The following is a 13,078-nucleotide window of genomic DNA, read 5'->3' as shown; positions in this document are numbered from 1 at the left end:
ACATAGCAAACAAGTAACATAGAAAAAACAACAGTTTTTGAAGTAGATTTATACAGCAAAATTTTCATTATACTACTATAAATTTCTTAGTTATAATGTTTGGAGAAATCTATTGTGAATGACAGACACATCGACATTTTATTGCATTTATAAACAAGCTTATTTTTTTGTGTAAATTTGTGTTTGAGTCCTAATTATATAATTTAGAATGGGGTATCTACTTCTGGTGACTTCTGCAAACTAATACCGAAACTACATTATATATATTCCAATATGCAAGGGTAGTTTGATAAATCGTGTACAAAAGCAAGTGGGGGGGGGGAAAAAATGTTTGTTTCACAAACTCATCATTTTCCTTCTCAGCGTAAGTCTCCTTTGAGCGATATACATTTGGTACAGTGATCCTCCAACTTTTTCAATCCATAAAAAAAATAAAATAAAAAACAGATACTGTAAAATTCTGAAAAATAATTGTTGACTGCAACCATCACTTCCTCGTTTGATGAAAATTACTTCCCAGCAAGCCAACGCTTCAACTTGGGGAACAGGAATAATTCACTGGGGGTTAAGGAACCAATTCAAAGCTCTATTCACGCAATATTACCATTGTTATCACTGACATGCAGGACTGTGCATTATTCTGGTGAAAAAGTACTTTTTTGCATGGCAATCTTGGTCTTTTTTAGCCAAAGTAAATTTCAAATGCTCCAACAATGAAGCATAATAGGGTCCAGTTATGGTTTTAGCTTTTTCCAAGTAAGCTATGAGGATTATTACTTGGGAATTCCAAGAAACTGGTCCTCACCGTACCAGGTGACAAAATGGTCTTAGCATTCTTTTGGTCCACTATCATCAGCATTTGTCCATTGTTTTCAGTCATTTTGACTCTGGTATGTAATGATGGAGCCAAGTATCATCAACAGTCACAAACTGGTGCACACCAACCCTCACTGCAGACAGTGTAACAAATGATTGTCTGCTACCTCCTTGACCATGTATTACGGGCAACACACTCACTACTGAATCATTTGACTGGAGACTTAAGGTCTCTGCTAGAAGGTAATGAATACGGAAACTGCTAATGTTGATCTCATGCTCTGACAGACAGAAGTACCAGAAGTACTCAGGATTGAACCGAGACTGTTGTGAGTAGCTCTGCAAAACTGTCAAAGTTTAGCACTGCTGATGTGTTTTGGCAAATTCTTCACACCCTTGTGCGTTAGCTGCAGTTTAGGTTTATGAGAGGCCCTTCTGCAATTTCATAGTTCCTAGAACATATGTATTCCAATGTGGGTGAAAGACTATTGGCATAGTGGACTGAGGGGACTATGGCAATGACTTTAGGCCTTGGGGTATGCCCAACTTCTTCCACATTCACCTTGCTTAAAGATAAGCCTTGTCCATTCAGAAGTCACTACAGAACAAATGATTTGAAAGTTATGAACAAAATCACAGACTGGAGTAATAAGCAAGAATTGCCACTTTGTCTGAAATGCATCTCAACAAAACTGACAATTCCCGAAAAATGAGGCATTAATTGAACCTGTGTTAGCATACAAACAATATACACTTCTGTGTGCTAACTTCCATTACACTTAACCAGAATAGTGACAACTTCATAATGGAAGGAGTAATCACATAAGATTCTATACCACCAAAACTCTTCTCAGTGATGATCAAGGAAGTTTTCAGCTCCTTGAACTACGAAAATAATGAAGACATTTACGTTAATAATAAACCATGATCATTTTGCTAATGATTCATGAAAGTGGCAAGTTTGGACTGTGCAAAGGTAGGGAATTTGTACGGGCGCTGATAACCGCACAGTTGACCACCCCACAAACCACACAGCATCATCATCATCATCATCATCATCATCATCATCATCATCATCATCATCATCATCTTGCTAATGACATTGTGAAGTTTACCTCCAGTGCAAATAGACTGCAACAACAATGGAATAATTCTGTATAGCATGAACAATATAGCAAAAAGAATTCTCAAGGACAGTGAAGATGGGCAGTCACAAAAATAGAAACAGAAAGTTGGAAAAGCCTGAATTACTGAATAGGTTTTCAGCATCAAGCTTTCATTGCATTTAAAATTTTAAGCTTATACTCAATGTGTATTACCAAGTTGATCTTAGGCAGTGACAGGCAAAAGTTACTATGAAACTTTTGAAACTGTGTGCCAAAGGAGAATAAAGACCAGAAAAAAAAGTTCCTATGCACAAAAAATGTGAATATGTTCCTGTTTATTTAGAAGACTGACTGAAAAGTGGGGTACCAGATATCTCGTTACATTTTCCTCAGCACCTTCAAAAAATTCCCAAACATTTTGGCATGTGAATATATTCACACTTTTTTTAACATTCAACTCATGTCACACTCCCACAAGCTCCCCCACTGCAACTCACACACTAGTCCATCACTCTAAGTCGCTCATATCCATCCACTCCCAGTTGCTCTTTCTCGCCCATTCAGCTCAATTCATTGTCATTATCTCTTTGTGTCCCTGTCTGTTACAGTCACAGTCCCCTTCATTCGCCCTACTAATACAGTCTCCTCCTCCTATCACTGTCACTGTCTCCCTTTTGCTCTCTCTTACTGCTACTATCTCATTTCTTCCCACTGCTTCTCTCTATCACTATCTCTCTCTTCCTCATTGTTATTATCATATACTCTGTCTCTCACCCCCTTCCACTTTCTCTTAATTTTATCTCCTCCCCCCATTGTCTCCACTTTTTTCCTAGCACTATACTGTCATTTTCAATTATGTTCCTCTGCCACTGTGTGCCTCTCTTTCTCTCACAATGCCACTGCCTCCTTCGTTCTTTCTGCAACAACCACTGTCTGCTATATTCCAGTATTTATTATTTCTTTGTCTTTTTCCCACTGCCACTGGCTCCTCCTCTCACAGCACAAAAAAGTGTGGGTATATTTGCATTCCAAAATTTTTGAAAAAGTTTCTAAAGGTGCTGAGGAAGGTAGAGTGAAGCAGCTGTTACCACACTTTTAAGTCAGAGACTTTTAAATAAACAGGAAAATCCACATTTTTTGCACTCCAATAGGGGCATTTTTCTGCTGGTTCCCTCCTTTTCCCTGTGGCAGCAGAGCATGTAACTCACAAGAAAACAAATGTACTGGTCAGTAAAACTGACATAGTTTACTTATGTGGAATTGAAATAATGTAAAACCAATATTAAACCTCAGACAGAATTTCACATGCAAAAAAATTATGCTTGTGCTTCAGTACAACAACATGGGGTTCCCAGATGATAACAGGCACACTTTACAGTATATTTCTCTGTGCTATGTCACTTTATAAACTACATTTGTGCCTCACATCAGTTTCTTTTCTTTCTTTTTTTGTACAAGTGGATAAATGTGAACCTCTGTAATCTCAGAAACGGATAAATAATGAAGAAAATTTTAAAGGTTGTTCAAGCTTAGAATCTCAGGAATACGTCACAAAAATTACAGCTACTTGCAGTGTATAGCTGTCTTGGAATCTGTGGCCAGATTTTAGTTAAAAAAATGTTTTTGGGGTGTTTGTCAATGCCGGACAAAGATTTTTGAAACCCTGAGAGATAGCTTAGAAAATATACTGTTCAAATTGGAGCAACTTGTGCAGTTACTTATTATTTGGATTTTGCCTCATCGCGGATTTTTCATGTAGAAGAAGGGTTACTTTGACCCTCCATATCTTAGAAATGGAGAAATACATCAATGAAATTTTCAGGGTTGTTTAAGATAAGGATCTTAGGAATACATTGTAAAAATTTTGCCCATTTGGTGTGCATAGCTGTCTTCTTACATCACAACAAATAAAGAAAGAACCAACTGATTTGCTCCATTTGCCTAAACAGGAGGAAGTGTGTAAGTAATATTAATGCTTTGACCTTGTACTGTATGATAGTAACACAAAGACGATCCTTCTGTTGGGTATACAAATGGTTCCTAGCCCTAGGGCTAACCCAAACATCTGATCGTACGTCATTATCACCAACAAAACTCGAGGTATGAGCACGGGAAAACCCCATTTTTATTTGCGGCACCTTTGAACATTTTAGGTATTCATGCTGTCGCAAGCATACCACTATATTAAAATTGGTGATAGCTAGGAAAGGGAGAAAAATGAATAGACGAAGGAAGACGTAATCATGACCATAAAGAGAATGAAACGGAGATTGGTCACACATGTAACCAGATGAATTATTGGCAGATGAATCAAAGGGTTCTTAGCTGGATTCCCAGAGATAAATTAAGAGAGAGATACAGTGACCTAATGGAAAGTGGATGGATGGCATTAGAAAGCATGCAGTAACAGCTTGGATGTGCGTAGGTGAATATCTTCATGAATGGAACCATCAGAAGGAATGAGTACATACAGAAATGGATACTGAATGGCTGATCATGGTATACACTGAGGTGACAAAAGTCATGGGATGGCAATGTGCACATATACAGAAGGCATTAGTATTGCACACAAAAGGTATTAAAGGGCACTGATTTGGCGGAGCTATCATTTGTACTACGGTGATTGATGTGAAAATGTCTCTAACGACATTCTGGCCACACAACAAGAATTAATAGACTTTTAATGCAGAATTGTAGTTCGTTGGACCTAGCCACGTGAGATCCCATTTCAGAAATCGTTAGGGAATTCAATATTCAGAGATTCACAGTGTCAAAGTGTGCTGAGAATATCAAATTTCAGGCATTACCTCTCACCACGGACAACGCAGTGACCAGTGGCCTTCACTTAGTGACGGAACACTGGTGTTTAACTAGAGTTGTTAGTGCTCACAGACAAGCAGCACTGTGTGAAAAAGCTGTGGGGCGTATGACAAACGTATCTGTTAGGACAACACAGCAATATTTGGCATTTATGAGCTATGGCAGCAGATGACCGACATGAGTGCCTTTCCTAACAGCATGATATTGCCTGCAGTGCCTCTCCTGGGTTTGTGACCACATCCGTAGGACCCTAGATGACTGGAAAACTGTGGCCTCGTCAGATGAGTCCTGATTTTAGTTGGTAAGAGCTGATGGTAGGGTTTAACTGCGGTGTAGACCCCATGAAACCATGGACTCTATTTGTTGACAAGGCACTGAAAGCTGGTGGTGCCTCCATAATGGTGTGGACTTGGTGCTCTGCTCCAACTGAACCAATCACTAATGGGAAATGGTTATGTTCACCTATATGGAGACTATTTAGAGCCATCCATGGACTTACATGTCCCAAACAATGATGGAATTTTTATGGATGACAATGTAGCATGCCACAGGCCACACTTTTTCACGATTGGTTTGAAGAACATTCTGGACAATTCAAACGAACGATTTGGCAAACCGTCATCCGACATGAATCCCATCGAACATTTATGAAACATAATCGGAGGTCAGTTAGTACACAAAATCCTGCACCTGCAACTCTTGCAATTATGAAGGGCTATAGAGGCAGCAGGGCTCAGTATTCAACAGGGGACTTGCAAAGACTTGCCGTGTCCATCCTCCAATGAGCTGCTGCACTACACTGGGAAAGTGGAGTTCCAACATGATATTTGGAAGAATCCTGTAACTTTTGACACCTCAGTGTATAGGTACAGGATTGCTTTGATACAATTTACGTAAAACAAGCTTCTAAAAACAGTATGGTACTTATTTGATCTGTTATTACAGTGATATTTATTTTTGCATCAGTAACAGAAGTCAGTACGTCATATGTTAATGTACTGTATTACGATTTATATTAATAAGGCCGGTATTACACTATCAAATTTCTTTGTCCAATATCTTTGTCAAAGATATTTGATAGTGTAATAGGGACTTTGTCAAATGTCATCCAATATTTGATCAAATCTAGGGCTTCGCTGTATATTTGATCAAAGAAACCGCTTGTCTTCTGTTCACTGCAATGTGACATGTTACCACATGGAGCGCTAGCATCGCTGCAGCGTTCTGTCGTCTGTATTGTTTTTATAACCATTGCCGGTAAATACAATTGGTGTGTGCCGACAACTACAAAATTAATAGAGATGTCTGAAGCTGATGAAGCGCTTTACAACGTGAGGCACTCTGAATACAAAAATTGATTAAGAAGATTGGAGACGTAACCTGACCTAACCTAACATAACCCTCTCCAGTAGCAAGGAATCGTAGTGTTATAGTGAGCCTGTCTTCTGAAGATGTAGCAGTTCTTAAGTGAATATTGTGCTTTGTGATATGAGGATACACTTCATTGAGCACATACAGAAATGTATGCTCATCCATTCTTAAGTAATTGATGTACGACTTGACGTCTTCCACTGTAAGCTGACGTAACAAGTTTTGTTGAATGCTTTTATCGTGTCGTCGTACAACCCTCGGCTTCACCCAGATTAGATTAGTTTTTCGTTCCATAGATCCTTGCTGAGGAGATCCTCGTGGATGTGGAACATGTCGATTTTTTTTAAAGCTGAAATAACAATACTAATAGTATGAATAAATACAATACATCATTTGTTTCTATTAAAAATTTCGCCAATGGAGTAGGAGTTGGCCAGTAGTAAGTCTTTCAGGCTCCTTTTAAACTGATCTTTATTTCTAACTAAATTTTTTATGTTTCCTGGCAAATTATTGAAGATGAGTGTTCCTGAGTAGTGGACCCCTTTTTGAACTAAAGTAAGTGCTTTTAAGTCCTTGTGCAGATCATTTTTGTTCCTGGTATTGTATGTATGAACTGAGTTGTTTGTTGGAAAAAAGAGATATATTATTTATGATAAATTTCATTAAGAAGTAAATATACTGAGTGGCAGTAGTTAGTATACCCAGTTCTTTGAAGAGGTTTCTGCAGGAGGTCCGTGAATTTACTCCACAAATAATACGTATTACACGCTTTTGGACCTTGAAAACTTTTGTTTGACTTCAAGATTTACCCCAAAATATTATCCCATATGACATTATGGAATGAAAGTACGCAAGCTTTTTCACATTTACGTTGCCTATGTCTGCTAACACTCGAATTGCAAATACAGATTTGTTAAGGCCTTTCTGCAGTTCTGTGGTGCGCTCCTCCCAACTGAATTTACTATCAAGTTGTAATCCCAGGACTTTTAAGACTGTCAACCTCGTATGTATGGTTCCATTCCCCCCCCCCCCCCCCCCACTTCTTTTCCGCATGTGCACACAATGCAATTGGAGTACGTAGAACTGCTGCGTTTAATAACAAGTTGTTGTCAGCCATCTTTAACTTTTTCAAACTTTGTCAAATATATTGGACGGAATATTGGATCACATCTTTGATCAAATCTTTGACAAAGAAATTTGATAGTGTAATACCGGCCTAAAACAGATGACTGTCTAACATACACAGTGATCTGAATACTTGTATAGTTACTACATTTAATGTGGGTTCTATTAAATTTTTTCACTACTCCAGAAAAAACTGCATTTACAATATTTGGCATGAGGTTAAAGACATTAATAACATGTAGTATCTCAATACAAGGTGTACAACTTTGCTTCCGCCGTTTGGCGATAGGTGGCGACAACGGTAAGCAGTGGTCGAAAGAAAGAGATTGCAGACGTCAGGCAATCAGCTTGGACCTCGGTCAACATAACCTCATTAAAACATTAGTTAATTTGTGTCTGCATCATAAAGTTGTTCTTGATTGAAAATGTCAGTTTACAAGCACAATTCTTGTCAGCTGTGGGAGTTGTTACCATTTTGTTTCAATATAAAGAAAACAGTGGCCGAGTCTCATCGCATGCTCTCAAGTACGTATGGTAAGGACGCTATTAGTGAAAGAATGTGTCTTGAGTGGTTTCAACACTTCAAGAACGGTGATTTTAATATTGTAGACCGGCATAGTGGTGGAAGAGAGAATGTTTTCAAAGATGCAGAATTGGAAACATTGCAGAGTGGAGACTCACATCAAACTCAAGAAGAATTGGCCCGATTAGTGGGAGTGACACAGCAAGCCATTTCAAAATGTCTCAAGGCTATGGGCATGATTCAGAAGGAAGGAAATTGGGTCCCGTATGAGCTGAAATGAAGAGACGTTGAACCGGCGTTTGTGTGTTTGTGAACAGTTGCTTCAGAGGCAAAAACGGAAACGATTTCTGCATCACATTGTGACCAGGGATGAAAAATTGGGTCCATTACGATAACCCTCAATGCAAAAAATCATGGGGATACCCCGGCCATGTTCCCATGTTGACGGCCAAACCCAATAGTCACAGTTCCAAGATCTTGCTCTGCATTTGGTGGGGACCAGCTCGACGTCGTGTATTATGAAGTGTTAAAACCAAGTGAAACAATCACAGGCCCTCTTTATCAAACACAATTAATGCGTTGGAGCATAGCATTGAAAGAAAAATGGCCGCAATACTGTGAGAGGCACGATAAAATGATTTTTGCAGCACAACAACACTCGACCCCCACGTGCGAAAGAGATCAAAACGTACTTGGAAACATGTAAATGAGAAGTCCTACCTCACCCGCCGTATTCTCTGGATATTGCTCCCTCTGACTATTACCTATATCAATGGCGCATGACCTAGCTGACCAACACTTGCGATCTTATGAAGTCACAAATTGGACTGATTAATGGATTGCTTCAAAAGATGAACAATTTTTTCGACATGGGATTTGTACACTTGCCCGAAGGACTGAGAAAGTAATGGCCAGAGATTGAAAATACTTTGACTGATACATGTGTAACCAATTTGTTTCATTAAGGCCTCAAATGTTGGGGGAAAAAAACGGCAGAAGCAAAGTTGTACACCTTGGAGGTTACACCTAATAGTAAGCTACTCTGATAATGATAGTTTCAAAGGTGCATACTCGCTACTAACAGCAACAAACATCATTTCTTATATGTGCCACAGTATATGCAAAATAAACGGTAGCAGAATATTCAGAAGTCACATACCTCCAGTTACTTCACACATGGCATCTATTGGAGAGCAGTCACTGGGCACGAGTCCAATATCCCTGTCAATAGCAGGGGTTCCTGCCAGTCTAAGGACAAGTGAAAATAGCCGTTGGTCCCAACGGAATGGTTCCCTTGTCAGTTCAGAGCCAGGTATTGGGGAATGCATAGGCAAATTGAACTGTAATAGACACGGAAGTTTCAAATGTATGAAATGAACTAAAATAACCTTCGGTACAAGGAAACTCGATAAGCAGGTTCTGTACATGTAACATTCACTTTCATTAAAGTAGACACAAAATGAAAACTGTACATTTTTTATTTGTGTGAGGACAGGTAGATGGGTGGGGTGTATACTTACATCCTCTTGGACACCACTGTTGTTTGAAAGTTTTCCTCCATCAGTGATGACTACGATCACTGAAGGCTCTAAAAAGAAAGGACAACGCCCTTGTCCATAAGTATCAATGCCAGTCTGCATTCGATTAATATTCAATACATCAAATGCATGTTTTAAGGCAGCACCCATTGTGGTCATTCCCACACAGTTTAAATTCTTAAGTTCATTCATAAATGTCGCTAAATTTTCCTTCCATCCAGCCTAAATAAAAGTAGAAAACAAAATTGATTTTGCTTTAACACATATACATCATACAGTTAATTGGCATAAGCAGTATGATAAATGCAATTGTGGTGAAGTGAAAACATCTGACCACCTATCCTAACCTCTCAAAGCACAGTTACATAGACTATGTTTCCTGTATATTTTGAGGTATTTATCAAACAATGGGAACTCCTGGTTAGAACAACAATAAAAAGAAAAGATAGATTGCTACTCACTGTAAAGATGACAGGTTGAGTTGCTGATAGAAACAACAAAACACACTTAAACGTAACACCTCATGCACCACAGGCCCATCATCTCCAGCAGCTCAGATTGGATTACACTTTAGTGCAACAGTATAATCGCATTTAATTTATGACTGTTCTTACTTGCACATGAGCAATTGAGAAACAGGACACAATACCGAACATTAAAGACTTATCTACAAACCCAGCGTTGATGAAAATTTATATCTACATCAAAATATTCTATAAATTATGTCAATGTACCATATTCTCTCCCATGCCACTTTCAATCGGACGGCACAAAAACCATATAAGAAGGGTATGAGGGGGCATGGATGGAGAGAAATAACTCACCGACAATCAACTAAGGAAGATTTACAGAGGCTCTACTATTGGTGCGAGGATTGGTAGCTAACTCTGAACATAAATAAATGTAATGTCTTGCTCATATATAGGTGAATAAATCCTCTACTGTCTGATTACACTAGCAGTAACAAGCCATTAGAAACAGTACCAAGTGTAAAGTACTTAGTAGAAACCATCTGGACAGACCTAAAGAGGAATGACCATAGAACAACTGTAAGGCTGGGATTCACAGTATATTTAGGAAATTCACCCATGAAAGCGGTGCCTTACATAAAACTTAAGACTGGTTCTTCAGTATTGTTTCTTAGCCTGAGAACCTTACAGGGTTGGATTAACAGGAGAGGTAGAGGAGATAGAGAAGATCCAAGGAAGAGCCATGTGTTTCGTCACAGGGGTGTGAGGAAATAAAGAGAGTCTCAACAAACTCCAGTGGCAGACACTGCAAGGGAGGCATGGCCCTTCACTGAGAAGTTTACTGTTGACATTCTGAGAGTGAATGTTCCAATAAGAGTCTAGTAACATTAACTCTACCAACCCATGCACCATATACAAATGAAGCTGGGGGAAAAGCTAGCTGCACCAGATGTAACACCCAGCACACACCATTAAATGGTTCGTAAAATATTCACACAGAAGAATACACACTGTATACGGGAATAATATTCTAAGCTCAAGTGTATGTAATGCAATTCAGCTGTGTTTCACTGACTACACATTGGAGTGGTGGGGGGGAAAGAGACTTACAGTTGTGAAAAATTGCTGCTAACTGAAATGAATTTTTATAAGATGATTTTTTTCAAAAAGTTCTCATAGTATGAGATAGTGACTGCATCTTACTATAACTCCTAAAACGTGGTATTCATTCCTCAGTGGGTTCAATGATTTTTTTTTCCTTTCACTTAGGCCTATCACATCTTTTGCCACTCACAACAAATTGTAAATGTAGGGAAGCCTAGTTCTACCACAGTAAGTCAGTTCATAGGTATGAGGAAGATTAGCGGGAAGTATATAAATAGGAACTGTGATGTTCAACCAGTCCAGCTACTAGATCTGTTTCTATTAGCAATTTTCTTTCAATATCCAACTGATTTCATAGAAAGAGTGTGTGGGGTTAAGGGGGAGAGTTGATACTGGCACACTATTCTCAACATCAGGAAAATCAGGTGCCTTAAGGCTTGTATTTTGGTTTCATGAAATTGTGTACAATATTGCAGTTCTGGCTAGGCATGAACTTACAGTAACAAGGTAGACTGCCTTAAAGGAACTATGACCCTTTTGTGAGAAATTTGTTTCATTAAAAAATGTAGAGCTGGTCCACAGAACTACTGCCGTATTTCACTCATTTATTTGTGGCACAATCCGATAACATATTTGGAGTTCAGTTATTGGAACTACAGAGTGCAACAAAGTAAGCTTCACCATGGGAACGTGCATGTATTTCAATAACACAGATAACGCAAAATTGCATTCTTCACACACACACACACACTATACCCCTCCACCTACCTGCCCCAGTCTCCTCCTTACCCACACCGCCCAGATTCAGACTGCTTCTCCCATCATGCACTACTGCTCGCAGTCTGGCCTCAACAGCCAGAGAATGTGGTATGTGTGTACAATTCTGTTGAAAGCCTTTTGGCTGAAAGTTTAATTGTTTGACAGTCTTTTTGTTGTGCCTATCAGCATCTCTGCTATACGGTAAGCAACAATCTCACCTTTTCATAATATTGATACCTAGCGAGTTTTGAGACTGGATTGAAAATTTCCAGCTAAAGTTTACACTACATCATCCATGTAAAGATGCTGACAACACCTATGCGTGTATGATTAAGAGTGAATGTGTTATTACTTTTGACAATAAAAACTGATCACCAATCTTATTCTAAATTGAGAGTCTTTTTATACACACGCACACACACACACCAGTATAATACCCAACCATGATCATCTTCTATTGTATAGGAAACTTTAAAACCAGTTTCTATCACAAAAAAGCAATAAAGACTGAGTATTACATTGTCTGGTGTAATTATGATTGCGGACTCTTAATTTTATATCATTTGTTGACGGAAGTAATACCTGATGTAGCAGTGAGGACTGTAGTAGTGTTCATGTTATTGACTAATGACCTATTTGGTAATGTGGTCTCCGGCTTTTTTTCAGCCTACAGTTATCCTTTGACTACAGCATTAACAAGTCACAACTAAAGGCAGTTATTTCATAATAATATTCAGGAGTGTATGTTTAGTGAACAGACATACACACTATCGGAACACTCACATAAACTAACAGTAATGCAAAGAGCAGGTTATAATTCATTGTTAGCATTCCAGGAAACCACTGTTTTGTTTATAAAAGAAACTGCATGCAAAAAATTTCATGGTCTTACAAGAATACTGCTCAAATCTGTTGGACACATATCAGCTCATTCTATCAAGGGGTATCAACCATACACAAACGGTAGTGTGAATGGTTATTTCAAGCTAACAAGCCTCATGACAAAATGACATGTTGATAAATCTAGTAGACACTCAATGAAAAGATGCTATACATGTTTATACAATGGTGATAAATTACATTTGGACTAAATCAGACTTGTCCGTGTTATATTAGCTTGTATGTACAAATTGTTTAGGGCCCATGTCCTGCCTACACCTAGACTATGAAAACTGTCAATGGACAGATTAATGAATGAATACACCTTATTAGAACCTCCTCAAAATCAAGATTTTTATTTCACAGAAAAAAACTAACCACATTCTTTAGCACCATATATAGAGATCATGTTGCCAGCACAAGGAAAATAAGGCACACAATGAGCAGTCATTCTTCAGTTACTACATTTGTGAATGGTACAAAACGATACAAGCATACAGTACACAAAGAAGTACCCCTCTTATGTTCTTCAAAGGGTACAAGTCTACATGTAAATGAAACTGCCTT

The 13,078-nt window shown here is 38.6% G+C and overlaps 1 protein-coding gene across 1 annotated transcript in view; it reads right to left on the bottom strand.

The window, feature by feature from the left end:
* Positions 1 to 13,078, bottom strand: part of LOC124716736 (integrator complex subunit 6-B) — a 33,743-nt gene that overhangs the window by 19,054 nt on the left and 1,611 nt on the right. Inside the window, exons 3-4 of the mRNA XM_047243283.1 lie at positions 9,282 to 9,521; positions 8,921 to 9,101 (exon numbers count right to left, since the gene is read on the bottom strand). Coding sequence (XP_047099239.1) covers positions 8,921 to 9,101; positions 9,282 to 9,521 — 421 coding nt within the window. The remainder of the gene's footprint in view (positions 1 to 8,920; positions 9,102 to 9,281; positions 9,522 to 13,078) is intronic.

Source organism: Schistocerca piceifrons, chromosome 1, assembly GCF_021461385.2.
Source record: "Schistocerca piceifrons isolate TAMUIC-IGC-003096 chromosome 1, iqSchPice1.1, whole genome shotgun sequence".
Lineage (NCBI taxonomy): Eukaryota > Metazoa > Arthropoda > Insecta > Orthoptera > Acrididae > Schistocerca > Schistocerca piceifrons.
This window is presented reverse-complemented; position numbering and strand designations above follow the sequence as displayed.